We start from the raw sequence: 27,705 nt of genomic DNA on the forward strand, positions 1-27,705 counted from the left end.
ATCTTTGCACGTGAGTACATAAACATGGGTACATAAATATTCTATGTATTTTAACTTAGAACATTTCTGTTAATACTTAGAAGGGATTTGTAAAAGTAATCTTCTTCATATTTAGTAACCAAGAACTGGATTGTAGAACTGACTGAAAAGGGTATCTATTTAGTTTCTTGAAAGGTCTCCTCCAGGAATTCACACTTCGGAACAAACAAACAGCTTCTCTAGAAGATTGACCGGCAGACTGACTGTGTATTTTGGTCTAATTAGAATAAATTATTTGACTTTGACTTTTGAAGCTTTACCAGCTTGTTGATAATTATGTTTCTAAGAACATATTATTAAAATCTATAAATGTAGATACATACAAATAAAATTATATTCAATTACCAAACAATCAATGAGTTAAATAAGAATGATCAGGAAACTGATCAAGATCACACATGTTTAGTAGTAGCACTTGTGACAATACACAATGAAACAATCATTACAATGCAATCAACCTTATTATTGGTACCAATTAAGTTCAAAATTGAATAACGAACTCAGGTATCACAAATTACCTTGACTCTTAAATTAATTAGGCATAATTTACACTTGGTAAAATATTCAATTAATACAATTTAATTTTTAATTATTTTAACATATTAGGCTTTAATGTTAGCATTTGTAAGCGGATATTAAGGTAATATTAAGAGTTTTTTAATTAGTCTACTTGTACAGTAATAGTTCAGGTTTGGTAAAAATCAAAATTTTGTAAGATTCTTTCCTCATTTATATATTTGAAGTAGAATTTCAATATATGTTCAGTCAATACACACCTTAACTAAATATTGAATATCTAAACACCAGACACAGTTCTATATTCATACTACTATTAGATCTAAAATTCAAAATAAATAATTTCAACATTCATAATCCAGAAACACCGTCTCGTCCGAATATTTAATCAATATCTTTTAATTTCTTCTACAGATTTTTTTACTCCAAGCAAACCCACAAGCATGACATTATGTTGTAATTACCACGTGTAAATTAATAATTAATTTTACCACATTTCCATATTTTCAGATCATGCGAGCTAAGATGTCGTATGTCGTTTGATCAAACATCTTTATTGGTGAATCGATCGTGTGTGATAAATCGATTTTAATTATTAATCATACAAGTCTGCTGTTCGTGTTGACAGGAGTATATTATGATGTTACATGGACTCAGTGGTTGATAGCCAGCTGTTGTGCAACGTTTCGCGGGTTTGATTACTGGGCCATATACTGGAAACAATTCCAGACTCCGTGCTACTGCTGAGAAATTATCGAAAACCCGAAAAAAAGTCCAGTAACATTTTCCCGGCCTGGGAATCGAACCCGAAACCCCTTGTCCGGCAGTCGCACTTTCGACCACTCGACCAACGAGGCATACATTAGCATCTTGCAAAAAAATCAAACTGAGTGCTCCTAAGCCGATCTTTTCGGACATAATGCTATGCCACTTGATAAACTAATTGACGAATCTAAACATGTAATTCTTTTTTCTTTTCTTTCTTAAATAACTGCAATCAATTTCGTCTTGAAAACAATCACCCTTAATACACTTCTAATCTACCATACACAGTCATCATTATAAAGCCTAGACGGTTTAGTCTCTATATACAGCGTGTTTTATTTCTTTCTTAATCGACGGTTTTGTCTCTATATACAGCGTGCTTTATTTCTTTCTTAACGCGTAGGCATTGTCCAGCGAGACGGCGTACTTATGTCATTGTGACGTAACTTGACCAAGTAAACAATTGTCACTTGCTTCAATGAGCACTTTCTTTCCTATTTACAATGCGGATTTATTATTGCTTCATTGGTCGAGTTCGAACCACTGTCGTGTAGAATAAAGTGTTTTAAGCATAAGATTTTTTGCGTACAGTAGTTATTTTTATTTTGCAATATGTTAATGTAGTTTAACATTAATAAATTAGTAATTAAAATTACATTTAACTGATTTGACGATTATCGTTAAAAATGAAAGCAATTAATACCTTTTATAAATGTTGCTTGCTAAATTACGAATACAAGTCATTTGAAAATAAACCATGAATTATATAAAAAACTATAAGACTTTTGGAAACTTCAGTTTTTATTTTTACTAGTTGAATATCCAACATTTTATTTAAATTATTTAAAATCAAGTCAATTCAACTTCACATTACTAGAACATTCTACACAATTCCAGACACGTTTTAAAATAAGAATTTACATACATACTATACATAAATTAAAACAAAATACAATATTTAAATTTAGAACGTCCGAAATGTCAAACTCGAGTTTGCAACCAGACTCTTTGGTATTACCAAATGAAGATGTCTCAATAATTTTGTCACCTTTTTAAAAAAAATCTAGACAAGAGAATAGAATATTAGACTTAAAATATTTTGTCGTGTTGTGCAAATGTGACCTTTATTTTGAAAGCGATACGGTATGTTGATCAGATTCGAAAGATAGGTGTGCTCGGGGTCATTTTGTTGTTGATTTTGTCACTCTGTGGAGTCATTTCAAATCTCAGGCTTTTATAAAACTATGACAATTGAGTTTTAGTACTAACATCAGTCTTAATTTTATAAAGGTAGAAAACTTATTTTTGTGCTTCTTATTTTTTTAAGGGGGAAATCACCCAATGTCTTCTCCCGCCTTGTGTAAGGCGTGAGAGGAGTGTCAGACTCTTACTGATTAAAAACCACCCTGTTCCTACTCCTGCTTTTCGAACCGGAGCCCCGGTAACCCGCTAAGCAGTCCGCAGTTCCGGAAAAACCTATGTACTGCAACTTCATGTTTACATTAAAAAGAGGTAGCATGGCAAAGCTAATTTAGATAAAGCCTTTGTAATTCATTAAAAGTTTGTAAAATGTTCATGTCACACATTGTTGCTAAAAGTACGCTTATATTGTTAACATTCTAATAAGAAATAGCATCAAATTCATAAATCTGACGCTAACTAGTGCTAATCATTTCTTGATCACAAGCAAATGAAAATGTGAGCTCAAAATTAAAATCATATTTTTAGTAAGTTTCATGGAGAAAAAAAAGTTATTCCACTCAGTCACAAATCTTAACATAGAACAGTTGTTCTATGAAGACAAACAAACACACATTCACATTTATAATATTAAAGAACGACTCAATCACCAATACTTCTGACATTCGTTCACAAACTTAACTTGCGTAAATGTATTGAGAAATGCCCTACTAGTTTCGAATCATAGTGGGACTCTTTAGTTAATTTAGTATTACTCACGATAGTTTTTCTAAAAAAAAACTTACCCAACACACCTGCTTATTTATTTTCTAACTAGGTTAGTAGTAGCATGTGTTACTGGAACATACACGAGATGGCCATAGGGATAAGCTACAGTAATAATAATTACTCTAATTATGAACTATCTTTAATCAGTAACCGTTGTTGGACGCTGTGGGGTAGGCAGAGTGTATATTTTTTATGGTATAAGCCAGTAAACAACGGACGTAGTAAGCCAGTAAAGACGGATCACCTGATGGAAAGCCATCAGGTGATCCGTCTGGTTGTTTACTGGCTTAGCCTAAGCAATCTTATTAATTTTTCGATAAAATAGTGATTTTCCAAGTTAATAGTGGTTAATATTTTTGGTTGACAGGTCTGGTGTCGTTAAAAATACCTACCTTATATGCAGGATTGACAGAATAAAGATGTCAATTATGCCTTGCAAAAAATCAATTTATTTTTCATCCTTTTATTGGTAGTCCAAAGTAGTAAATACACTTTGCTGGCCTATATATTATGAAGACGGAAGTTTTGTAAAATAATATATTTTACTATGTACCAACAAAATATCCAGCTTTACTATGTATTTCATCGAGACGTGTAATGAATAGAAAATCCATTATTAATGAATGCCTCTTCAGATTTGAATATCGGTGTAAATCAGTAAATGATTTATACTCAGATCGCGTGATAGTATCCTCTAGTGCCTTAATTACAATTTAAATATGAATATCATCTCGATATGAATCGAAAATACTAATTATAATTTGAAATACTTCATTAATTACCTTGTAATTGAAAGTGGTAATGATTCGAAAGACTATTATCACGACTCTATTAATTAAAGGAACAGAGTTGCATACCCTATTATTCGAATCAACTTTTAACCTACAAAATAGATCAAGATTATTAATAGGGTCTTAAGTAAAAAAATATGCATAGTTGTAGTAAAGCTTAAACCAATACATTATACAGTTAAAGTGATATAAAATACTTCACATTATATAATTACCTATTTGACAAAAAAAAAGTACAATAATTTTAATGACTTAAAACTAATTCACCAGCCATCCATCTTCTCACAAAATCTTAAATATTTACGATAATAATGGCCATCCAAAATTCGATAGCATATTGGTTAACTTTGGCATCAAACTTATACAGCCTTAAAGGTCCTTAACCTTATACTATATCGCATATGCCAAGGCAGTTTACTTTTCGTACATACTATGTGAATCTAATATCATACACAGGGTACAATTCTACTCTTCGTAAGATATTCAAAACTAAAAATTCTTATCACTAAATTAACTAAAAATCACAGGTTACTCATGTAAATTAATCGAGAAAAGCTCTACAAGTATCGAGTCACAGCGGGACACTTCATCATGAGCAGCGTGCGCAGACGCGACCACGTTTAATTTAGAATATCTCACGATAGTTATTATAAAAAAAACCCTGTCACTTTGTCAAACACAGAAATCGAACTTCAGTCTTCTCATAACCAACAAACGAAGCATAAACACGATCTTAAGTCACCAATTACCATAACCATAACTGATACGTATCAAACTTTTTTATTACGAACGTAGTGATGCACCTCACACTAACATGAGGTCATTTCAAAGATATATAAATATATATATAATAAGCACATCACTATATCGATGACCTCAGCATCCGTGTTTGAACATCTCATGTATGTTATGTATACATATACAAGCTTTGGAACCGTTAAGTAAATGCTTATTGTATATGTACTATATTGAGCTTTAGTTGAAGATCCTGTGTTTAAATTCAGGTTGGGTAAATTTTTATTTTGAAAGGTATGAGCCTATTTCCCTACACCAGGCATTTTCAGACCCTTATTATTTATATGTTCTTTTCCTTGCACGGGACCACATAGTCCCGGTCCTTTGGAAGGCTTACGAGGAGCCGAAGCCAACTCGCAGAGGCGTGTTGAACGATTTTAATTGAAGTGAATTCTGACATCAGCCGTCCAATATTATTATTACGACAAATTTTCAAAAAGCCATCAACAATCCTTACTTCCATCCGGGAATGGAACCTAACACCGGGTCACACAAACAACTACTCGATCAACGAATCAATCAAAGTTCATTTATAATGAAAATAATAATATCTCTATTACAAAAAAACATCAATGACGTAGGTATTATTATTTCTTGATTGGAAACCTTAAAGATTTTATGTACCTCTATGGCATATTAATTGAATTAATTGACACGGAACGGACACGTGCCTTTTAAAGGGCACGGTTGCAAGGTGCATTCGTACGATGCAAAAAAGGACACCCTATATGCAGTAAAAAATAATGGAATACCCGTCCGGAGTATATGTAATACTAGCTTCAGCTAGAGGCTTCACCTGCGTTCCCGTGGAATAAAACTAGCCTATGTGTTATTCCAGACCATAATCTACCCTTGTTCCATGTTTCATCCCGATCCCTTCAGCCGTTTTGACGTGATTGAGTAACAAACATACACACAAACTTACTCGCATACTTTCGTATATATACAATAATGTTATATTAAGAAGATATTGTCATCTTACTTAGGCATTGGATGTCTTCGTTACTTGTGTTTAAAGTCTAAGAAACAACGTCACGATTTTCACCATTTGTGTTCTAAGTCCCATGTAATATGTAATAAGGGGTGAGCCTATTGCCGTATACTGGGCACAATTCCAGACTCCGTGCTACTACTGAGAAATTTACGAAAATCCGAAAAAGTCCCAGTGATACTAACATATGTCTAAGTTTCATTGTATTGTTTAATTATATTATTATACTTAATTACTAGGTATAATACGCAAGCTCAACCATGACAGTGACTTGTCGTAACAATTTCAAAAGTGATCTCGAAATCCACAAACTAGCAACGACCGTGCGAATTCATATACAGAACAAAAAACCTAGACAAATGATACAATTAACAGTAATTATTATCATTAATATCTTACCAGAAAACGTGAGAGAACATCCGACCTTCTGCCATAAAACAATAAGTCGATTATTCACTGACTCCAAATTGTCACAAGCACAGGGCACTTAACGGAATATCACGTACATGCAAAAAGTGGACGCGAAAAGAAATCAAACGATCGAACGCGATTGGCCGGTTCGGTTAGAACGTTCGGATCCGAAATTCAAATCGGCCAATGGGAGGAGATCGCGCATGCGTGCAGCAACGACGAACGCTTGTCGCGGACTGAGGCAGTTTCTCAAATGAGTGGTAGTTGACGAGCCTTCTCCATTCACACTGTCAAGTTAATTGGTTCTGTGTCAAGCTATTTTGAACTTTACCGTTTCTGCTTTTAAGTTTACTTTTCAGTGGTTAATTTTGTCGTTTAAGACTTTTTTGTTGCATTTAGAAACACATTGCCACCTCGGTCGCCTTCACATGCGCAGGAGCACATTTTTTGCAATGTCTCGTTTTAATTTTCTTCGTATTTTTTTTAAATGAATATATTTAAAACATTTATTATAAAATATATAAACTTGTATTATGAATGTGCTTACGCAATAAATAAGCTAAAAAAGTTTCCGTTAAAAAATATATAACATGAAATTTAACTTTGCATATTATTTAAATTTATCTAATGAAAGTTTTGCACATAATTTGAATGTTTATATAATAAAAAAAGACATATAAAATGTTTATTTGCACTATTCGCGCGTTGATGTCTTTTTCACAAAACAATGTTACTACAGCCAAGGTAACAGATATACTTAACGGTTTATTTTAATTTCATCCTTAACTCATTGAAAATAAGGTTGAGATTTGAATGATCACTTTCCACCCAGATATAAACAATAGCACATTTTTCTGAAAAAGGAATTTTCATTAAATAAAACTATAATAATGTGAGAATTATATGTATTTTGTAATATTATTCAACTATTTATATAAGGTTAAAAACCGCAGTTACTTTTTATATTGTACAGTTACAGTTTACAATAACTCGGTTATTCAGCTTTGTTTTATAATATAAATAATGTGATTATGTATTTTTATTGTTTCCCATTAATTTACCTACACAGCCTTATTAGTCCTGATGGTTGCAAAACCGACTGCTAAGTTTGATCTTGGAAAATTAATTGAATTCTAGAATATACATTATCGTCAGCATCATTAGCTGGAAGACGTTTACTTCTAGACAAAGGCCTCAAGACCTTAGTCCTCCACGCCGAAAGACAACTGCTCGTCACCTGCATTCACTGGCTCCCTGCAACCCTGGCGATATCGTCAGACTACCTAGCGGGAGGTCTGCCCGCTCTTCGTCTTTCGCTCCGTGGTCTCCACTCGATCACTTTCCTGGCCCTAACAAACATCATTAAGAATATACAAGTACACATACGAGCAGAAGCATCACCTGATAGTATGCAATTACCGCCGCCATGGATTGCAAACACCAGTAGCGTTACAAGTGCGTATTTTGGGAAGATTGGTATACCAGTAACCTCACTTACACGACGAAGCACAACGCCAGCGTTATTTCACATTGTTTTTCTTTGAGGCCATTTTAAATGGATTTGAAATTAAAATAACATTGAAAACCATATCTAGGTATTTAAAATATATTCTATTACAAACACAGGTATTTAAAATATATTCTATTACAAACAGATTGAATGCAAACAGCCTCCACAAATAGAAGATACGAATATGGTACACCACCATTTTCAGTATGAACCTTATCCGTTGTGTATTTAAAGTCATATGTGTGTGATAATGTGCATAGTACATACATAGATAGCAAAATATTTGTGTTATTTTACTTATACGGCTAATCTTGTATCTTTAGATCGATTTCAATCATAGTAATCAATGTCAGTTAATCTCAATATGGTTATAGGTTTGTCGTAGTGGTCCGAAGGTTTAAGACTCTTCATGTATGAGGGTGCGGTTTTGAAACTTAACATCGGCAAGTAGTAATGTAACCATTTCCATGCATACTTTTTAAGATTATTTATACACCACTGACAAACGGTGAAGGATAATGTGTCCAGTATATGGCAATAGGCTCACCCCAAATTAAATGGGATTTTAAAAAGAAGTTGTATGTTGTATATGTACATCTGCCTTCCCATTCGGGGATAAAATGCGTGACGATATTTATTTATTTATTTATGATCTGTCTCTATACCAAACATTCAGACCCATTACACAGTGTTTGCATGAACGAGTAACAAACACACACAAAACTTATGCAGACAGTTTAACACCTGTTTTTCAAGCAAAGCCAGGAATAGAACCCAAAGCACTTTGGTAAACAGTAAATACTTATGAACTCTCAATCATCGAGTGAATTTATATTAACAAAAAATATTATGTGTTGATAATAACATTCATAAATAGATTGGTCGAATATACACCTACTTGAATTTTTTCTTACCGTATACCGACCGGTAATGTGTATTCCATAACATCAGACGGCACACAGTTAACTTAACGGTTTCAAGTTATAGATCAAGTTACGTATTTTTCAGCACGCAACTATTATATTTATTTTTCGGTTCAATGACCGTTGAGTGAGAAAACGAAGTGTGCTTGAGGCTATAAAGGCTAATTGTGGTAACTGTTAGTTATTTGGCAAAAACAATGAGGTGTCGATGTTTTAAACCGGGATGGAAAGTTCCTCATTGACTTGAATGGAATAAAACTATGTGTAGGAAAGGAATTTATGAATAAACTAGCTTCTGCTAGTTTCTTTTCTTCTCCTCTAACAATATCTTCTGATTTATTTCGTTGCGGGGTTCAAGACAGTCATTTATGTCCCTCAGACGCGCCAAACTTCAGTGATCCGGTGTTTTCATGGTTGTATCTACTGTAGATCCTGGCTTACAGGAGTTGCAGCGGTATGGGAGGTTGTGGCGGGCTTGTCCCATAGCTTCTGCCAGCGGCTTCGTCCGTGTTCCCATCACCACCATCGTAGTGTACCATCAAAGTCAACTCAAATCCTGTCTATGCATATAGGTACCATTCATTCAAAATCTGTTCACTAGTTTCAGCGTGATCGACCAACAAAGTAATCATCAAAACAAACGAACTGAATATTAGTCTGACTTTTAAAGTTAGTAGTATTACTAGAAATACGCTTCTGTTTACTACGTTAAATTCTTTTTACAACTTTCCTATTGGTTATCCTTAAACGAATTCTTAGAATTTTGAACAGATGTAATATGTAGCTTATAATTATCATTATCCTTGTCCATCAACTTTTATTCTTCCACGTTTTTTCTGTCGACCACAAACACAAGGAACACACCAAGCTATAATAAACCAGTTTATCATGACCTCGCTTTGTACGATCTTTCCGTATATTCGAAGCTCAGTTTATACTGGTTATGTATAACTTGATCTGCAATCATGTATATATAATAATACATGGTCACTGATTTTTAGCGAATGCCTAAAAATAATCTTTGACGTGGAATGTTGTTGGGCGACCTCCACCGTTCGTTCGTACTTGATAACCGACGAAACAAGTTTTTTTTTATATATAATCTTCTCGACTTTAAAATATCCTCTTTGAGGTCCCTGTTTTGTGTTTTTTGTCCTTTTGTATTATTGGAGTTTTATATTCATACCAGATATGATCATGGTTTTACACAAGTAATAACTAGAACTGCGGACTACCTTGTCGGCTACCAGGGGCCTTAGTCTGCTATTACAATTGTGTCTGTTTTGTGTCTGTGTAATTATCGACCATTCTGACACAATTGTAATAGCAGACTAAGGCCCCTGGGCTCCATCTCGTAGAACAGAAACAGAAACGTGGTTTTTAGTCAGTAAGAGTCTCCTTGATGCCTCAATATGTAGGTTACGCATGGACTGGTAAAGCGTAAAGAAGTAATAAACTAACAGATAAACAAACTCACTTTTGCATTCACAATATTGATCTTTTTCAAATATTAAATAAATTTTTTGACTGAATGCACAGTACAGAGAAATCCTTACCTAAGTTTAAGCTCGTCAGATCTCAAACCAGTCGATTTGTTTAACTGTACCTACGGCGCATGCGTACAAGTTAGAAGCTTGACCAATAACATAACTGGTTGTGAATGACATCCATAACACGTTTGACCCTTTTCTTGTTTTCAAAGTTGAAAAAATCTTAAAAATAGGGTTGATGAAGGGTATGAAAATTAAGAATCTATTAAGTCCGTCAGTTAGGTAATGAAAAAATATTAGTCACGTATTTTTTTATTTTGTCATATTATAAGGTAACAATACTTACATAAAACGAAACGAAGTTTAGTAGTGGGAGCAAACACGTCATTTCTACGTATAAAACGTATCTAGAAGTGACATCACGCGGTATTTCAAATCAATATATCTTCAAAAGTATTTTTTTCCCTAAGAAAATAAAAAATACGCGTCTAATATTTTAAAATAATCTACAAGACGGACATTAAAATAAAAAATTGTCATGTACGCTATTCCCCACATTAATGCTAATTCTCAAGTAGAAGGAATTTAAAACACAATAAATGTAGTTTATTTTTTTATTTTCTAATACTCTTTCACATAGATTATCACAATAGTAGAAATAATATTACATATTACAACACCATTAGTTATTTACGAAATAGAATTATTATTTGCATTAAACAATCAATAAAATAAATAATTAAAGCTTTAACTAAATACAGGTTTTTGTAAAATAACTCTAATGAGATATACTAAATTAATTACATTCATGCTATTTATTCACGTAATCATTCGAGGGCGCTCGACTAGTTTCGAGCCATAACTGGGGCTCATAATCATGTAAGGTATACGTGACAACTGACGTCACGCAGCCGACCGGTAGACACTCTTGAATAGTTACGTGAATAAATCGTATATTTAATATTAATCCAGATTGACTAGAATACAATAAAAATTTGAATTAACAACAAAATAAATAAAGCAACATTAGTAAATAGTGTAGAATATATTTTCTATATTAATAGTATATAGTATAGTATACTTTAGGCCTTCAGCTTAAGGCTCAAAATAGAAGAATATTTTATAGATTCATAACCTCCTTTCGGAATGTAGATATAGAAAAATTCTATAGAACAATAAAATAAAATTATTTTACTTTTAAATAAATAACAAGATATTAGATAGTTTTTTCTATAAGAACAGAGATCACAGAAGAAGAAACTTTATATTAACAGCTATAAAGTTGAAATTACAACAACTACTAACCATGTTATATTAAAACATAATACCGAACTATTTTGTCTACGATACGAAAATTGCTAAGACAGTTAATTCAGGCCCTAATGTTTATGTAAATTCATCGTTATGGGTAAGCATTTTAGGTCGAATTTCGAGTGATTATTTTAAATCTTCTTTCTGGTTAGGAACCAAGTCTGCATAGGTTCAGCTTTGCCCTTCATCGAAACATGGCCGCGGTATGTTAGTTCGAATCTCTCGTCGTAGTTATCTTCACGCATCAGGTACCTGGAAAGAAAGTGTTATATTATTAAATGGCAAATAATATCATATTGGCTATTGATTGCTATGCGTAAGTTAGCATGTACATTTTTGTGTCAGTGAGGCTTATGTGAGACGCACGTCTCCCTAGGGATGTGCAGTACCATGGCTCCGGAGCAGGTCTACCAAGATGTCTCGGTGCTCGGTGCAGAGGGTGGCTACCGGAATGGTTAACGTTTAAGTGTGGGAGAGCCATGCTTCGGCACGAATGGGCCGGCTCGACCGGAGTGATACCACGGCCTCACAGAAAACCGACGTGAAACAACGCTTGCGTTGTGTTAGTGAGGTTACCGGAGGCCCAATTCCCCCCTTCCCAATCTTCCCAATCCCCGATTCCCGAACAACGCCTCTGGTGTTTCAAGTGTCCATGGGCGGCGGCGATTGCTTACCATCAGGTAATACGTCTGCTCGATTACCGGCTTGTTTCATAAAAAAAAATAGGTAAAAATCCCACACTTCCAAGTCTTTTATCCCCAAAAATCTAAGACCATTTTGACGGTTTCCCCGCGTCATCAAAAAAAGTACCACTTAGTCTAAGGATTAAAGAATTTTGAATATTAATTAAAACTACTAAATTCATGGCTAGGAGACCGGCTGCGGTGCAACGTGTGGTGGGTACGATTCCCGCACGGAGCAACTCTTTGTGTGATCCACAAATTGTTGTTTCAGGTCTGGGTGTGATGTGTATGTGAACTTGTGTGTTTGTAAACGCACCAACGATACAGGAGAAAATCCTAGTATGAGACGGCGCTTTAAAAAAGATCTATCACACACATTTTCAATTAAAACTATCAATTCTATCACAAAGCAAAAAATCGAATAAATAACATCACGACAGTCACACCTGTATAAGTATACAATAGGAAACAGCTAAACTAAGGCTTCCTAACAAATAAGAAGCTTATACTGCACTTACAAGTATTCCCTGAGAAACAGAGGGGTGAAAAACTGATTTTACATCCATTGTACTACGAACCACACTGCAAGACACAACTAAATAAATATATAAATAAATATATAAAAACTATTTGTGAAAAGCCATTAAATATCAAAATTAAAAGTAATATCAAAAGTCAAAAATATGATAGGATTGATGTGATATTTTTGGATTTATTTTTGTGTTTGTAAATTCTTGTTTTCATTGTGAAATGGATTCGTTCATGGAATACTATTTTGAAGGAGTGTTCAGTAATTTGGATCGCGACTGTTTGAACGAGAGATTTAAACGGCGCGAATTGGTCGAGTATTTTAATACTGTCATCGCTGGCTGCGCTAGAGGTTACTTTTTATTTATTATTTTGAGTTTTTTTTATTACTTGTGATTATGTTATTGTGGTGTAAAAATATGTTATTTTTAAATACTGCTATTAGTAACGTGTTTGAGATTGGTGTTCATTTAATAATTGTCCTTAAACTTACTTTAAAAACTTCGGCGTTATCGTATCAAAGTTTTGTTATGTTAAAACAAATTTCATCTAAACGCAAATTGTGAAGTTGTGTAGCAGTAAAATCGAATATTATAACCAAAATTAATCAGAACATTTGTAATAGTCCTACTTACATTCAATGTTTAAACTAATTATCTATTGGTTATGAAATCATTACTAAGTATGAAGTTCTAGACATATCTTACGGCCATACTTAGAGTAATTTAATAGTTACTTTACCCAGTCCTAAAAATAGTTTAAGTTAGATTAGATTTACATTTCAGCCATGATCGTCCCTCTGCAGGGCAAAAACATCCCTACTCTCTTTCCATTCCTTTCTGTTTAAAGCTTTAAGTTTTATCTCTAAGTGCGCCAGTTACTTATCTTATTCTCTGTTCTTCCTTCAGGTCAGAACCACTCAGACAACACATCATGCAAGAACTTCGTAATATCAGCATTACGCTACCACAACAATTGTAAGTCCAAGAATGGGGATGTGTGCCTCATGGGGAAGTACCATAACCTTCTATACGTCGCTATGAAGCTGGCTTTTGATTGGAGCTTGCAGGACAATGGTGTGGTGGCAGCGTTATTAGACGAGCTGTACGCTTGTGAGAGGACGTTTGAAAGAATATTCTTGGGTATGTTTAGTTTTGCTGTTGTTTATCGAAATTCGATGTTGTTTGTTAAAAACGGTAGGATTTTACTATAACTTAACTTTTGATCACGTATTTAGGTACTTTTATATTTAGAAACAACTGACTTTTTAACCGACTTTGGTATTGGCAAGTTTGGCGCGGTGGCTGGACAACTGTATACCGTGTCATGTGTAGCGGGTTCGATTCCCGCACGGAGCAACTCTTTGTGTGATCCACAAATTATTGTTTCGGGTCTGGGTATCATGTGTACGTGAACTTGTTTGTTCGTAAACGTACCCACGACACAGTAGAAAATACTAGTGTGGTGCAAGGTTTTTCTAACAAAAAAGTTATCAATTTATCAAAATATGAATGAAATTAATGACATACTTTATAGTGTTTATTTTCTAAAAAATAGCAATTATTTAGGTATTTCATATGAATTTATGCATAACTTATAACATTTCAGGAGCAATTTTCGGCACATCAGCCCCCTACTTCTTAGCTGGTTGGAAATCTGACTTCATGGACAAAGAAGAAAATGTTCACGCACTAGTATTCTTTCTAGACCACGCAACTAACGCTAACCTTGAATATGAAGAGAACGGTAAAACCTATCGATTTATTGACGTGCCTTTGGAGAGCTGTGGACACGCTTCTCCTGTAAGAGTCGTTATTCAGATGGGAGCTTCAGAAATGCTGATGATACTACTAAGATTTGGAGCTAGAATAACATCAGATGTAGTCTCAACTAATCCAATTGAATCCATCTTGGATAGACTCAATGAATATAATCGAAAGTATCCGTACGAACTAGTATCTTGCCTTAAATTGGCTATGAGAGCTGTACCAACGATTACTTTGTCTGTAGATAAAGAAGTATTGAAGCACCTGGAATTACCTGATGACTACAATTACCAAAGGAAACTGATGTTGGAGAAATATGGAGATATATTGACTGATCATTTGGTTCCAGCGTCGAGGTGTGGATTGAAACCAGTGGAGTTGAAGCATTTGTCGAGGTGTAAGATCAGGCAAATCTTATGGAGCAATTTTGAGCTCCCTTTTGGAATTCAGAAACTGCCTATTCCTATGACTTTGAAACGATATTTGGATTTGTGTGAAGATTAAAGTGTTTGGTTTGATATTTTATTGCTTTTATTCTTGTGTGTTGAACCTATACCTACTTAGATATAAATAAAACATATTTAAATGAATTAATTAAAGAAACAACAAGACAACCTGATTTGAATAAAAGCTAAGTATTTGAAATATCGTCTTAAATATTCTATATTTTACCTCTTTGTACACTACATCAATTAGGTTCCATTTGTCTCGTGTAATATAAGTTGATTGCTTGCTAATATTGAAACCTATCAATTGACCAAACAAACTCTAATTCAAGAATTAAATATTAGGAAATTGGGTAATTTTACATCAAACCCTCAGGTCCCATACTTATCTAAATGAATCTCTAACCAAGTTTAGAGAGAAGATATTCTTTAAAAAAATTATAGAATTTGGATTTCACGAACCTATAAATGACATCTAGCAGTGCAAAGGGTTAGAAGAAGTAACTCCCTAGCATTAAGTTTCCGACTCCTAAACTATATTTTCTAAGAGTAGTAAAGATAGTTTTTGGGGTTGTTGGTGAACATGGCCAAATAGTTTTTTTAAAAAACGTTGCCCCCCATTAGGATTTTCTCCTGTGTCGTGGGTGCGTTTACAAACATACAATTTCATGCACATGACACCCAAACCAGGAACATCGATCTGTGGATCATATAAAGAGTTGTTCCGTACGGGAATCGAAACCGCGACATGTTGCACGGCAACCACTTGCCCAGCCACCGTGCCAACCCTGCAGTCGAATTGCAGATTAATTATAAATAAAATATTTACCCGTAAGTGTCCTCGCTGACGTTGATGGTGCCAGGTACTCCAGTGGTCTCGCAGCGGCTGGTCAAGTTGACGGTGTTACCGAAGAGGCAGTACCGCGGCATGCGGTGGCCAATCACACCAGTCACCACCTCACCGGTGTGGATACCGATCGTGATACCCTGGGAGAGAAGTAAGGGTTTATAATGAGAATAGTTCCTATTCATACTGTTGCCAGATGTTGTATGCAGAAGTATCTATAACTCGAGTGATGTCGGACGACACCGCCGCGACATTGTTGACTGTGCGACAAGGAACAATTTCAATAATGTCGCAGCGATGTCGTCCGACGTCGCTCCACATCCCCCGATGTTTCCGAGACACATGTCGTTTGACAAATTTTCCTAGTGGGGACGAGGCTTTGTCTTTTTCTGAATTCTGTCTCAGTTCCAAACAGCGTATTGCTAATTTCAAAACATCCAATTATACTTAAGAATGGAATTCGAATCTTAACGTTGGCACTTGGTAATAATCGGTAATTAAACATCGATACTTCTTTATAATTATAATCTGATTAAATTTCACCTTCTTACAAGAAAAATTACTCACAACAGGCTCGCCATCAACAGTGACAGTTTGAGACAGGTCCATCATCTCCAGAGCTAGGAGAGAGATGTGCTTGGCGTGACCGACTTCATACTCCGGCAGACCAGACACTGCCATGTATTTGTCACCAACTGTTTCCACCTGGAAGTATTGTAAGTGACCCATTAACCACAAACTGGGAATACTAAACACGTAATAGTATTGACTAATGAGTAAACTATGTATTCGGACGAGTATAGAAGAATGAGATATTGACTATGATCATTGGATAAGATGAACAATTGTTTAAACGATGTACGTTTAATGTTAATCCTATGACTCCCATGAAACAAGGATTTTTAGGACGGCTAATTGGCAAATATCAACAACGCTCATTATTTAAAAAATCTAATTACTCTTGTTTTCATTATTTTTTGAGGGGGTAATCCTTTGACTTCTCCCGTTGAACGCGGCGAGAGGTTGTAATTTCGTGCCAGAATCTTTAATACGTTTGTTATTAAAAAGTTTGGCTAAGCAAGGTCCTATGTTCAACTTAACTTTGGCATTTCGATTTGAGTTGGTAAATAAATTTCATAACATCAGCTTCAACTTAATTTACGTATGAAACTTGACACAACTTCAAATACCGTCACCACCTTACCTTGTACACATTAGGATTTCTCTTCGGATCAGTCAGTACATCGAACGCTGTGTACAAATCGTTCAGCATCCTCACAATCTTCATGGCTCCCTTATGGTCAGTGTGCCTGGCGCAGTAGTTGGCGAACCCGACGATCCCACTGAAGAGTAAGGTGACGGTGTCGTAGCGACGAGCCGGTACGGGGCGCTGGTGACGGAGCTCAGTCGCCACGCTGATTGGCAGGACTGAGTACAGGAGCCTGTGAACAATAAATGAGATTGCAAAATAAAACAGACTGTCTCGTTGGTCGAGTGGTCGTAAGTTGACTTGTTGTGACAGTCGGACAAGGGGCTGTTTGACGGCTGATCGGACAAATGATTACAACTTTCTCAGTAGTACGGAAAAATTGTGCCCAGTACTTGGCAATAGGTTTACTCCTTATTATTGGGACTTATACACAAATTAGTGGATTATATTTACAGTGGCATTAAGAGTAATGTGCACCTCTGTGCAAGTATTAAAGGCATCACGTTGCATAGTACAAAACTTACTTAACATCAAGTATCAATATGCTGTTCCGAGTTGTGAAAAGCGTTTAACTATAAAATACTAAAGAGCAGTGACGTAGCGTACACGGCAAACGGCCCCGGGCGGCACTTTTCGTGCGGCAAAATTGAGCAATAATTTCTAAATATAAAAATATTTTGTAAATATTTCAACCATCGCATTATATTTTTTTCGCAACTAGAGATCGGAGAAAGTAGTTTCCGTGATGGAACCTTTAACGAGTGGTCCTGCCTGAGTCTTTAGACAGAGTCGACTGTATATTTGGACCGTTGAGCTTACTCTGAGGCGTTGTCCCGAAATCATGGAAGACGGCCTTCGACCAGATCCCTAAAAAGGCGATAGAACAAATCCATCAAACTACAAAATAGCCATACCTTACCTTACTCGACACATAATGAATTCCATCATTAACGAACGAAAGCCTTCGACCGGGTGTGGCATAAAGCGCTTCTTTCGAAGCTTTCTTCCTATGGTCAGTTTCCCGAGAATTGTAATTTTGCGAATGGGTCTCCTGCTTCCTTACAGACAGAAGCATTAAGGTCGTTGTGACGGAATGCGACGACTCTCTGTCTGTAAACGCAGGTGTCCCTCAAGGCTGCGTGCTATCACCCACCTTGTTCCTCCTCCATGGCAATGATATGTTGCTGTGGAAAGCGGGATTGTTATGCGGATGACAGTACAGGTGATGCCTATTATACCGGCTGCGCTAACATTTCTCGGGTTCGATCAACGAGAACTTAAACAGACTTGTGTCTCAAATCGAGACTGAATATAGATTGGAGTGAACTTATTTGTTCCAATTAACCTCTACTAAGACTAGGTCTGCGTGTTTACCGATAAGAAACTGGTTCGTCGTCTCAAGTTCAAAGATGTGCCTGTGACTGCCTCAGCCGGTATTTGAAATCATCCTAACTTTTCCCGCCTTGGCGGGCGAAAGGAGTGTCACGTTGCCATTACTGACTAAAAACCACCCCGTGCCTACTCCTGCTTCAAGCCGGAGCCCCGGTATTGGAATTGGGATACTTGGCATCAAAATTTCGAGTGACGTCCAGTTCCGTGGCCATACATAAGCTAAAATCGAAAAATTGGTGTTCAACAGACATTAAAAAGGTATTTCACTCCAGCCGATGGCCTGCTTCTATGTAAGGCGCAGGTTCGGCCCCATACTACTCTCGTCTGTGGGCGGGGGCACCCCAGTGCAGGTTCATCCTGGACCGCGTTCAGCGGCGGGTGAATCGGATTGTCTGAGTGTCAGGAAATTTAGAACCGACTTGACACGGCAATGCGTAGAGATGTTGCTTCGTCTGTACATTTTCTATCGCCTATACCACGGTGGAGTGCACTAATTCATGACTGTTCTTGCCAAAGTTCTCTATTATGATGTGAAATAATGTATGTAATGTTAGTTACATTAAATTAAAATACCTAAATAAGGTCTGCGGCAAAATTGTCTTCCGCCCCGGGCGGCCGTACTCACGTCACGCCACTGCTAGAGGAACACTCTGGAATTAACCTTTCGGATCATGAACCAGGTGTTACGACAAAGAGATTCATGAATTATATTCAAAATATTCTTAGACTGCCTCGACTGACTGCATCGTTGGTCGGATTTAATTTCTGGGTCGGCCAAAGTAGAGCACATTGTATAGCGGCATTATGCAGTAATGTGCAGCTCTACCTAACCCTTCAAGGATAAAAAGGTGTAAAGTTAGTATTTTTAGTGTTTATTCAAAGTCAAATAATTGGGATACCTGTCGGTCTTTTGCTTCTAGTCCAATTCATGCAGCTTTTAGCACCTCCAGGTTCTGCGTCAGCTTGTAGTCCGCCTCGAACTGTTCGGACATGAGGACCAGGTCTCGAGTGGCGTCATGGAGAGGAATGTTCGAGGCAGGCCCGTTAAATCTTGTTATTGACTTGATGTAAGTATATGGAATTATCTTTATAGTTTTACCGAAACCTGTATCATAAACGTCTCGAACGCAAAAACTGCACCCGCTTAACAGTGGCGAACTCTGTTTCGCCACCATAGATTTTACCTGTTTTCCAACTTTCTCTTGAATTTTTTCCTGAATTTTGTTTGCTGTAAATAGCAAATAAAATTCATTCAAAATTGGGTTTATAAACCTCACGGAGCCCGAGACCTTTCCAACAAATGCAAAACCGTAGAAATCGGTTCGTGCGTTCTGCAGTTATAGCGACAGGGAGGAAAACCCGACTTATTTTTATATAATAGATAAGTTATTACCGGGTCAAGTCATCCAAGTTGGTCACGCTGGGATAGCATTGGAATACCACCACGTCCGTCTCTGGAATATATAGCATTTGGCCCTGGAAATGGAATCAGTCAATTAGGAGTAAGTTTAGGAAAAATAAGAATAATGTGTCAAATAATTATTGTTATCGGTTTACTTATATGACTGTTTGATGAGGAGCTTGACCAGTTTCAAACCATGATAGAGACTCAGGTTCATGAATAGCATTCCGTGACATACTTAGCAGCAGCGCGTAGCGTATTGAAAAGCAGCGCGATAATTGCCGCGTCGTATGTCGCGAAATGGTGCTCATGAATATGAGCAGAGGCTTTGATATGAGAACATGTCTTGAAACTAGTCGAGTTACTCGTCAAAAAGTTACGTGAGCAACCCGACAACTTAATAATTAATTTAGTATGTCTCACGAAACTTATAATAAAAAGAGTGTGTCAAATTGAGAAGTCAATGATTTCATTTAGTGGTGTGTTACATGGTGGTGGATCGACAAAATAGTCGGTGGAGATTTTTTATGATGATGAATTCTAGATAGTAGACTAATGTTTACAATACCTTCAAACGTAGAGAAGCGATATCCTCATCAGGAGCAGACACCATTTCTTCAGGCTTAGTCTTCAGCACATACACCGTGTTGATGTGAGCGAGAACATTCGCGAATGTCATCTCCAAGTGAGGTCGCACCTGTAATACAACATCATAATATTATATTTTACGCACTATTATTATTGGTAGCACGGAGTCTGGAAATGGACCCGGTATATGGTAATAGGCTCACCCCCATTAAATGGGACTTATAACATAAAATGTGAAAAGTGGGTGTAAATTGTACAGTGCCTACCCCTTCGTAGTTATTTATTTTATTTTCATAAAAAAAAAAAACGTTACCCATATTAAGATTTTCTCCTGTGTTGTGGGTGCGTTTATAAACATACAAGTTCACATACACATGACACCCAGACACGAAACAACAATTTGTGGATCACACAAAGATTTGTTCCGTGCGGGAATCGAACCCGCTATACGTTGCGCGGCAGCCAGTTGCCCAGCCACCGCACCAACCGTGCAGTCAAGCAGCAGCAGTCATATAGCGCCGCCCAAAATGTAAAATACGAAACGTACCGTATCCAGTACATCAGTGATCTTGCACCCTGGACGAGTGACCCTCGGCATCAGGCGGGAGACGGTGCGGCCAGCCTGCACGATGTTCAGCTCACGATCGAACATCAGGTGGAATGGGAACACGCGGCAGAAGGTAGCCGGGCTCACTTTGGGCTCTGAAAATAGTATGAAAGACTAAATTACTTAGACATCAAGTATATGTGTGGCTTTTCACCTCACTTGAGGCTGTTCACATTAGGGATGAGAATTCTTATGTGTTTGTTACCCTAGTGCATCTTCTCTTCGGACGATTGGATTTTTAAAACTAAGTTCGGTTTGGCTAGTCACATCAAGACCCACGATAAAAAAATAGCATATACTAAGGTCACCGTAACCGATATCGGTAAGAAAGACTATATGTATCTTCCCTTACTTTACTTAGCATACTGATGAGAACTTAGTAATTTGTTTACAGTAATTTCCTGACCTTAGTTAACAATAGGAAGCTAATAGGAAACGCACGTCTCCCTAGGGATGTGCCGTAACAGGCGTTACACCGTGGGGGTTCCGGAGGAGATCTACCAAGAGGTCTCAGTGCTCCTTACAGGTGTAAAGGGTGGACACCGGTGTGGTTTTAGTGAGGAAAATATATCACCCTCCCTAAGCGCATTTTGAAAATTTCCCCGGTCATCACAAAAAAGGTAACAATAGGAATACGTAAACTTAATAATTTTATACATACCAAGTGACAGAGTTTCAATTTCAGCCATCTCAGGAGCGCACACTCGTCCAGAAGTAGATGTCTCAGTGATCAGGAACTGGACGTGGTCGCATTCTTCTTTAGTTTTCAAGATCTCAACCTTTACTTCGGTATCGTGGAGCTTGCTGGCTACCGTCTGGAATAAAATGAGGTAGTAAAAGAACTGCACTTTATTGCTTTCAGAAATAATAGCTGAATATTAGGCGACACATCGCGTTGTAGTAATTTTAACTTCTTTTATATGTATTTGAGTTGCGTTTGCCGACAATCATATTTATGAGGATTAAAAATACTTAAATGGTTTTTAAACCTTTCTCCGAAACTTATATGTAACTTCACCACCACTTAAGACCATAAAATTGTCTTTTTTTCCGGCTAGCCTGACTGGAGTGATACCACAGCCTTATAGAAATCCGACGTGTAACAACGCTAGTTTCGTTGCGTGAGTGAGGTTACCGGAGGCCCCTTTACACTGATTCCCAATCCCCGATTGCCCAACAATCCTTAAACTCCTGACCCTCAAAAGGTCGGCAACGCACTTCTAACGCCTTTGGTGTTTCAATGAGCGGTGGCGATTGCTTATCATCAGGAGATCCGTTTGCTCACTTACCGGCTAATAACATAACAATATTACACAAAACAAAGTTTCTACTTACCTTCACAATACCAATGACGATATGCTCCAATCCAGGTCTATCAGAGTAGTAATGGAGTACCAAGGCACCGTCCTCAGGCCGCTCAGTGCATCGGAAAGATGGTGATCGCATGCCAGGGTAGAGAGTGCCCAGGTGGTCGTGTAGACCATCCAAGTTCTGGAAGAATAACACAATACTATCATATAAATTTGAAGACGCGGATATATTTAGTAGGCTGCCGAAGTTTATACAAGAACAATTATTAGAACTTATTACGTGATATTTACCATGTTTATTAATTTTGATGAGTTACCGATATTATTAAAAAAAAATACCTATACAAGAAGCACAAAAATATATAAAAAAAAAAGAGTTTATAATTTTAATATGTAAGTTTATATTTTTCTTTTTGTCTTTTTGTTATTATAATGTATACACATTATATTTATGTATATTTCTTTACAACATCGCTTTGGAATATTCTTTTATGATGTTGTAATTGTGTTTTAATAAATAAATAACAGTACAAGATAGAGTTTTTAGTGTTTCGTTTTTATCTTGATATAAAACTATGAGATGGATATTTGTATAAACTTGTCATTGTGATAAAATAAGTATAGACATTATAGTACTGGTTGGATAAAAATAAAACCCATAAACCCAAAAAGATGTATCAATTAAAAACTGTTGATAGATTGAGCTTGACTGCAAATGCTTTGTTTTGCAAATCTGAATCTATGAGTAACATTAGTACTTATTGTATTTAATGCTACTTACATTTTTAATGGCCCTTAATACTTCTCAGTTCGGTATTTTTTTTTTGGTTTATTCTAAGGCCTTACACGAATTTGTGACTTCAAGGGATGACAATAACACAATAACAAACACAGTAGCGCCTCTAGCGGATTTATTTTCAGACATTTATTGACCTGCGTTTTAGTCCTTGTATAACCTATATTATGAACGAAAGTTCTGATATTAATTTTGGTATTATTTAACAGTTCATTTGGTAATACCAAAAATGTGTATTAAGTCATTTTAAAGTAATATTGACGAACAGTTTTAGTTACATAAGTTGATCATAGATGGCACTGTTTTTAAATTAAGCGTCCTATATATTTAGCATGAGGTTAACCAAATGAATTCGGCTATCATTAGCTTTTCTCATTAACTATTTGTTTAAATAAAATGTTTAATAATTGTATAACGGAGTTTCTGGCTCGTTCTTCTCCATTCGAAGCTATACTTTGAAACGAGCGCCTAGTTTCACTGACAGACAGACTGACGGACTATTCAATTTGACGTTTCAAAAGTGCCTAATTAATTTAGGATTAATTGAAATAAATGCTTTACTACTACTATACTATAAAAATTACAACGGTTTACCTGCAAGAAATCCCTTGGCGTAGCACCAAGAACTTGCAAAATCTTGTCATATCCAGAGTCTTGACAGAATTCGAAGAAGGTCTTCCCGAAGAGCTCCAGAATTGCATCAGCTGGAATCTCTGTAATTGATTGAATATATTAAAATTAACTGTATTAATACATAGAAAAACTGGACTGGCAAAACGTACAGAAAGAGAGAGGCTGAACTCCAACGCGCGAAATTGATGCGGTTATTCAGAATTAGGAGAAGAGTTCAGGTATATTACCCGGCTTAAATAAATGGAGGTGTTTTTGGTTTATGGTTTGAGAAATTGGTTTTTTAAACACATTTTCATTCATTATTGAACTTAATATCAATTTAACTTACGTAGAACTTCGACAGCGGCTGTGATGAGATGGTAGGTGATTTCATCTTCGTAAATCTGGCGCACGAGGAAGCTGCCTTCCATCGCCACATCTGCTTTTTTCTGAGAAAGCAGACAATTAAACAATTTATTTATTTATATTTATACTTCAAAAGTGGATTGAGTACAATGGGCGGTCTTATCACACACGGCGATTTCTTCCAGACAACCTTTATTTTTTAGTTCCTTTATACGTCTAATTTTGTATTAGACGACAGATGTTTATCACTGAAACAACGCAAGCGTTGTTTTACGTCAGTTTTCTGTAAGACCGTGGTATAACTCCGGTCGTGCCGAAGAATGACTCCTACACTAACAAGTTTAGTGTAGGAGAGTTTGAGTGACGGCAAGCACAAGTGTGTTTCTTATTATTTCTCAAAATACTTAACTTCTATCATTACCACATCATGGTCATGTCATTGCAAACATTGTGTGCAATAAAACTTTTTAACTTATTGCACTTTTTTTTTCGAAGCTCGGTAAGCAACAGAATATTTAAACTACTATGGAAGTTAATTTAAAGGCCATTTTGCAAAATCACTAGATTACTCCAATAAATGAGAAAATAATAAACGCAACTTACTTTATAGTCTCCCATGTTTCTTCATTAAAAGTTTTGGTAACAAGCAGCTCTAAGGCGTAGTTCACAAACCCGTACTGGAAAAGAGGTGGTCAGAATACAAATCGACACCAGCAATTTATACTACGCTAACTCGAAATTTGGAAAAAACTTTTTTTTTGCCAAGTTGCTTAAAATGTGCGTTTACATACGTCAAAAAAAATTGAGAAGAAATATGCAAAAATAAGAAAGTTACAAATCTTATAAAACGCTAAGTAAATGTACTTTTTGAAATCACTCGATTTATATTACGCCAACTATTATTAGCGGAGTGTGCGCGGGAATCACTTTGGTCAAAATCTGTGCAACACTGCGCTAACTCATAGTTAGCGTAGTTTAGTGCGTTCATGTGTATACTTGTTCGTTTGTAAAATGAACGACTTAGCGACTTTTACATAGTAAATACTTATGTGTTAACGTATTAATTAGTTTATTAATGGTACGCTGACTATTCTTTTTGTAAGTAAGTACATGTTCTTTATAAAATATTGAAATATGCATCAGATGATTGATCATGCACTACGACGTCCCGTACTACACTACGCTAACATAAGTTAGACGTGTATAAGATGTAATATTTTTTTGATGAATTTCGTTTATATACGGCTAACTTGCGCTAAATCAAAAAATAGAAATAATTAAGGAAATATAAATATGAGATAATACAATGAATAAATTAAATATTAAGCATACCAAATTTCAAAAAAGTATCTTAATTAATGTAAAAGTTATCACGTTTTTCCCTTTAAACGCCTCTACTGTAAAGTACGCTTTTTGAGTTAGCGCAGTATAAATTGCTGGTGTCGAAATTATAATTTATAACATTAGTATTATTCATACATATAATAGGGATGACAACGGGGTATGAAAATTAAAAATCTAATTAGTCCGTCAGTTAGGTCATGAAAAGATATGAGACACGTATTTTTTTATTTTGTCATATACGATGGTTTAGTAGTAGGAGCAAATACGTCATTTCTACGTATTAAATGTACCTATCTATGATCTTTGAAAATATTTATTTCCGTAAGAAAATAGAAATTACGTGTCTAATATTTCAAAATAATCTACAAGTCAAGTAACTATTGCTGTACATTGTTGAAAAACTTACCATATTGTGGCTTTATTTAATTGTCCTGTAACAAAAGTAATTTTGTTAATCATTTTGTACAATTAAATGTTCATAAACTTACAATGAAGCAAGTAAAATTGTAATTGATGCCAACGAAGTTTTTTGTGTGTAATTTACAGTTACAATGACTTTAGAAAGACGACCTTTTATAATACATACAGATTAGTATAATATAAGATTGTCGGTCACTTGTTAATTTTCAAACAGAATAAACCGAAGATAAGCGATGAAAAATTATTTTCATCATTACAAAATACATAAGTCAGGATTAGATTTACATCTTGTAACTTAATAAGACTACTTATAACATAAATCTGTTAATAAAAAGATTATCAGTCCAATCCTTTATGAAGCACTAATAATTAAAGACACTGCAACAAAATAAAATTCACTAGTGAGTTTTTCTTCAAACTAACTAGTGCTATTCGTTACTAGATGGCAGCACAGTGTCCACTTCTTATAATCGTCTATTGCATACTAGATGGCGCTATATTGCGCAGACACTAATGAAAATGTTTTAAATGTTTTTACATTCACAAGTAAAAAAATATTCACAGAAAATCACGAATATATTCACAAAAGGGTGTATTCTATTCTATAAAAGAAATGAAAACTAAAATCATTAAAAACATTATGTTGAAAATAAAATAATTATGAGCTAAGACAATTCTAAAAGATACATATAAAATAAAGTATAAGAAAATATATAGTAATAGATCACTTTTATAAACCCAAAGAATAGTTAGAACACGAAAAAGAAAAACAACACAGTAAATAAATGAAAAACAGTTTCTTTACTTGAAAATAACCCAACAAATTACTAATATACATAAGGAAAAAAATCACATACCTCTTCAATCCCAAAAGTTGGCCACAAATTCACAATAGTAACTAAGTCGGTCGTTTCGAAGCCATAAAAATTAAATACGTGCTGTTTGTTTTTGTTTTATTTCGACGTGACTTCCTCCCACATAACTGCACGCGCCAACGGCCTGGCGGCAACTGACGTACGAACGCCATTGGTCGAACGACTGACGCGTAATTACATGAAACTTTCAAGAAACACTAAAACAATTATAACAGAATTAGAAAATAATCATTTTAAATTATAAATTAATTTTTAATAATGTTATTTGTAGAATTTATAACACAAAAAAGAGAAAAACTTAGTTTTTATAAAAGTCTCCAAGCGGCATTTTCCGGAACTATTCGTTTCGTCCTATTCGTCAATAGATGGCGTTAGTAGTAGCATCGAGCTGAAAGGTTCTATAGCTGCAACCGTGATTCAACGTCCGTGACAAATATAATTGGATGTAATATACAAGCACTCGCTCGCGACTGCGCCCACATGAAAATTGATATCCTAGTATCTCAAGGGAATCGTTATGATGAGAAATTAAAACGAGAATGTCCATGAAAGTTTAATGTTGGACTGGCTATGTATACGGTTTGGCCATGAACGGCTAAATATAGGCGTGAAACTGGAAATGATTGATACCCCTTTTAGCTCGAATTGGGGTCATTTTAATTATATGGAAATGGGTCAATACAATACCTACATGAGTACAGTAATGCGAAGCGTTTGCATAAAACGGCAAATAAGTACGTTTTATAAAAAAGGAGCGTAATCTATTGACATGACATTTCAGATTTGATATTAAAATTTGTATCTACCTACGTCTTTCAATGTCATTAAAATTGTATAATGAGCGTCTATCGCCATGAAACGTATTACAAGGTTATATCTTTGTAAAATTACATCAAATAATTAAAAAAAAACGATCAATCATTATGATATCTACAAACAATTCAAATCCAAAACCTTGCACGAAATACTAGTTTAAAGTGTCAGACTCTTACTGACTAAAAAC

At 35.6% G+C, this 27,705-nt stretch overlaps 3 protein-coding genes across 3 annotated transcripts in view; 1 reads left to right on the forward strand and 2 right to left on the reverse strand.

The window, feature by feature from the left end:
• The window catches only part of LOC118271082 (glutaredoxin domain-containing cysteine-rich protein CG31559), a 92,328-nt gene extending 85,800 nt beyond the window's left edge, over positions 1–6,528 (reverse strand). The window contains exon 1 of the mRNA XM_050695869.1: positions 6,265–6,528. The gene's annotated coding sequence lies outside the window, so the exon portion shown is untranslated. The remainder of the gene's footprint in view (positions 1–6,264) is intronic.
• Positions 6,529–10,799: 4,271 nt separating this feature from the next.
• LOC118271217 (guanylate cyclase soluble subunit beta-1) lies at positions 10,800–26,850 on the reverse strand. Its single transcript, XM_050695875.1, is given in 16 exon segments — positions 10,800–11,762; positions 15,763–15,920; positions 16,348–16,485; positions 16,985–17,222; positions 19,282–19,320; positions 19,322–19,432; positions 19,776–19,858; positions 20,353–20,481; positions 20,920–21,074; positions 21,641–21,794; positions 22,315–22,470; positions 23,680–23,798; positions 24,047–24,146; positions 24,666–24,740; positions 25,814–25,838; positions 26,685–26,850. Coding segments are annotated over 15 exon segments (1,779 nt in total). The 5' UTR covers positions 25,817–25,838; positions 26,685–26,850; the 3' UTR covers positions 10,800–11,641.
• Positions 12,777–15,007, forward strand: LOC118271218 (uncharacterized). Its single transcript, XM_035587221.2, has 3 exons — positions 12,777–13,073; positions 13,630–13,863; positions 14,330–15,007. The coding sequence occupies exons 1-3, from the start codon at positions 12,944–12,946 to the stop codon at positions 14,989–14,991; spliced, it is 1,026 nt and encodes a 341-aa protein (XP_035443114.1). The 5' UTR covers positions 12,777–12,943; the 3' UTR covers positions 14,992–15,007.
• Positions 26,851–27,705: the final 855 nt, after the last annotated feature.

Source organism: Spodoptera frugiperda, chromosome 9, assembly GCF_023101765.2.
Source record: "Spodoptera frugiperda isolate SF20-4 chromosome 9, AGI-APGP_CSIRO_Sfru_2.0, whole genome shotgun sequence".
Classification (NCBI taxonomy): domain Eukaryota; kingdom Metazoa; phylum Arthropoda; class Insecta; order Lepidoptera; family Noctuidae; genus Spodoptera; species Spodoptera frugiperda.

Bases quoted from the DNA above. Each gene is read 5' to 3' on its own strand.
- LOC118271218 (XM_035587221.2), top strand. From the start codon at position 12,944: ATGGATTCGTTCATGGAATACTATTTTGAAGGAGTGTTCAGTAATTTG. The intron at 13,074-13,629 runs GTTACTTTTTAT...TTCTTCCTTCAG, and splicing joins CATCGCTGGCTGCGCTAGAG to GTCAGAACCACTCAGACAAC. The intron at 13,864-14,329 runs GTATGTTTAGTT...ATAACATTTCAG, and splicing joins GTTTGAAAGAATATTCTTGG to GAGCAATTTTCGGCACATCA.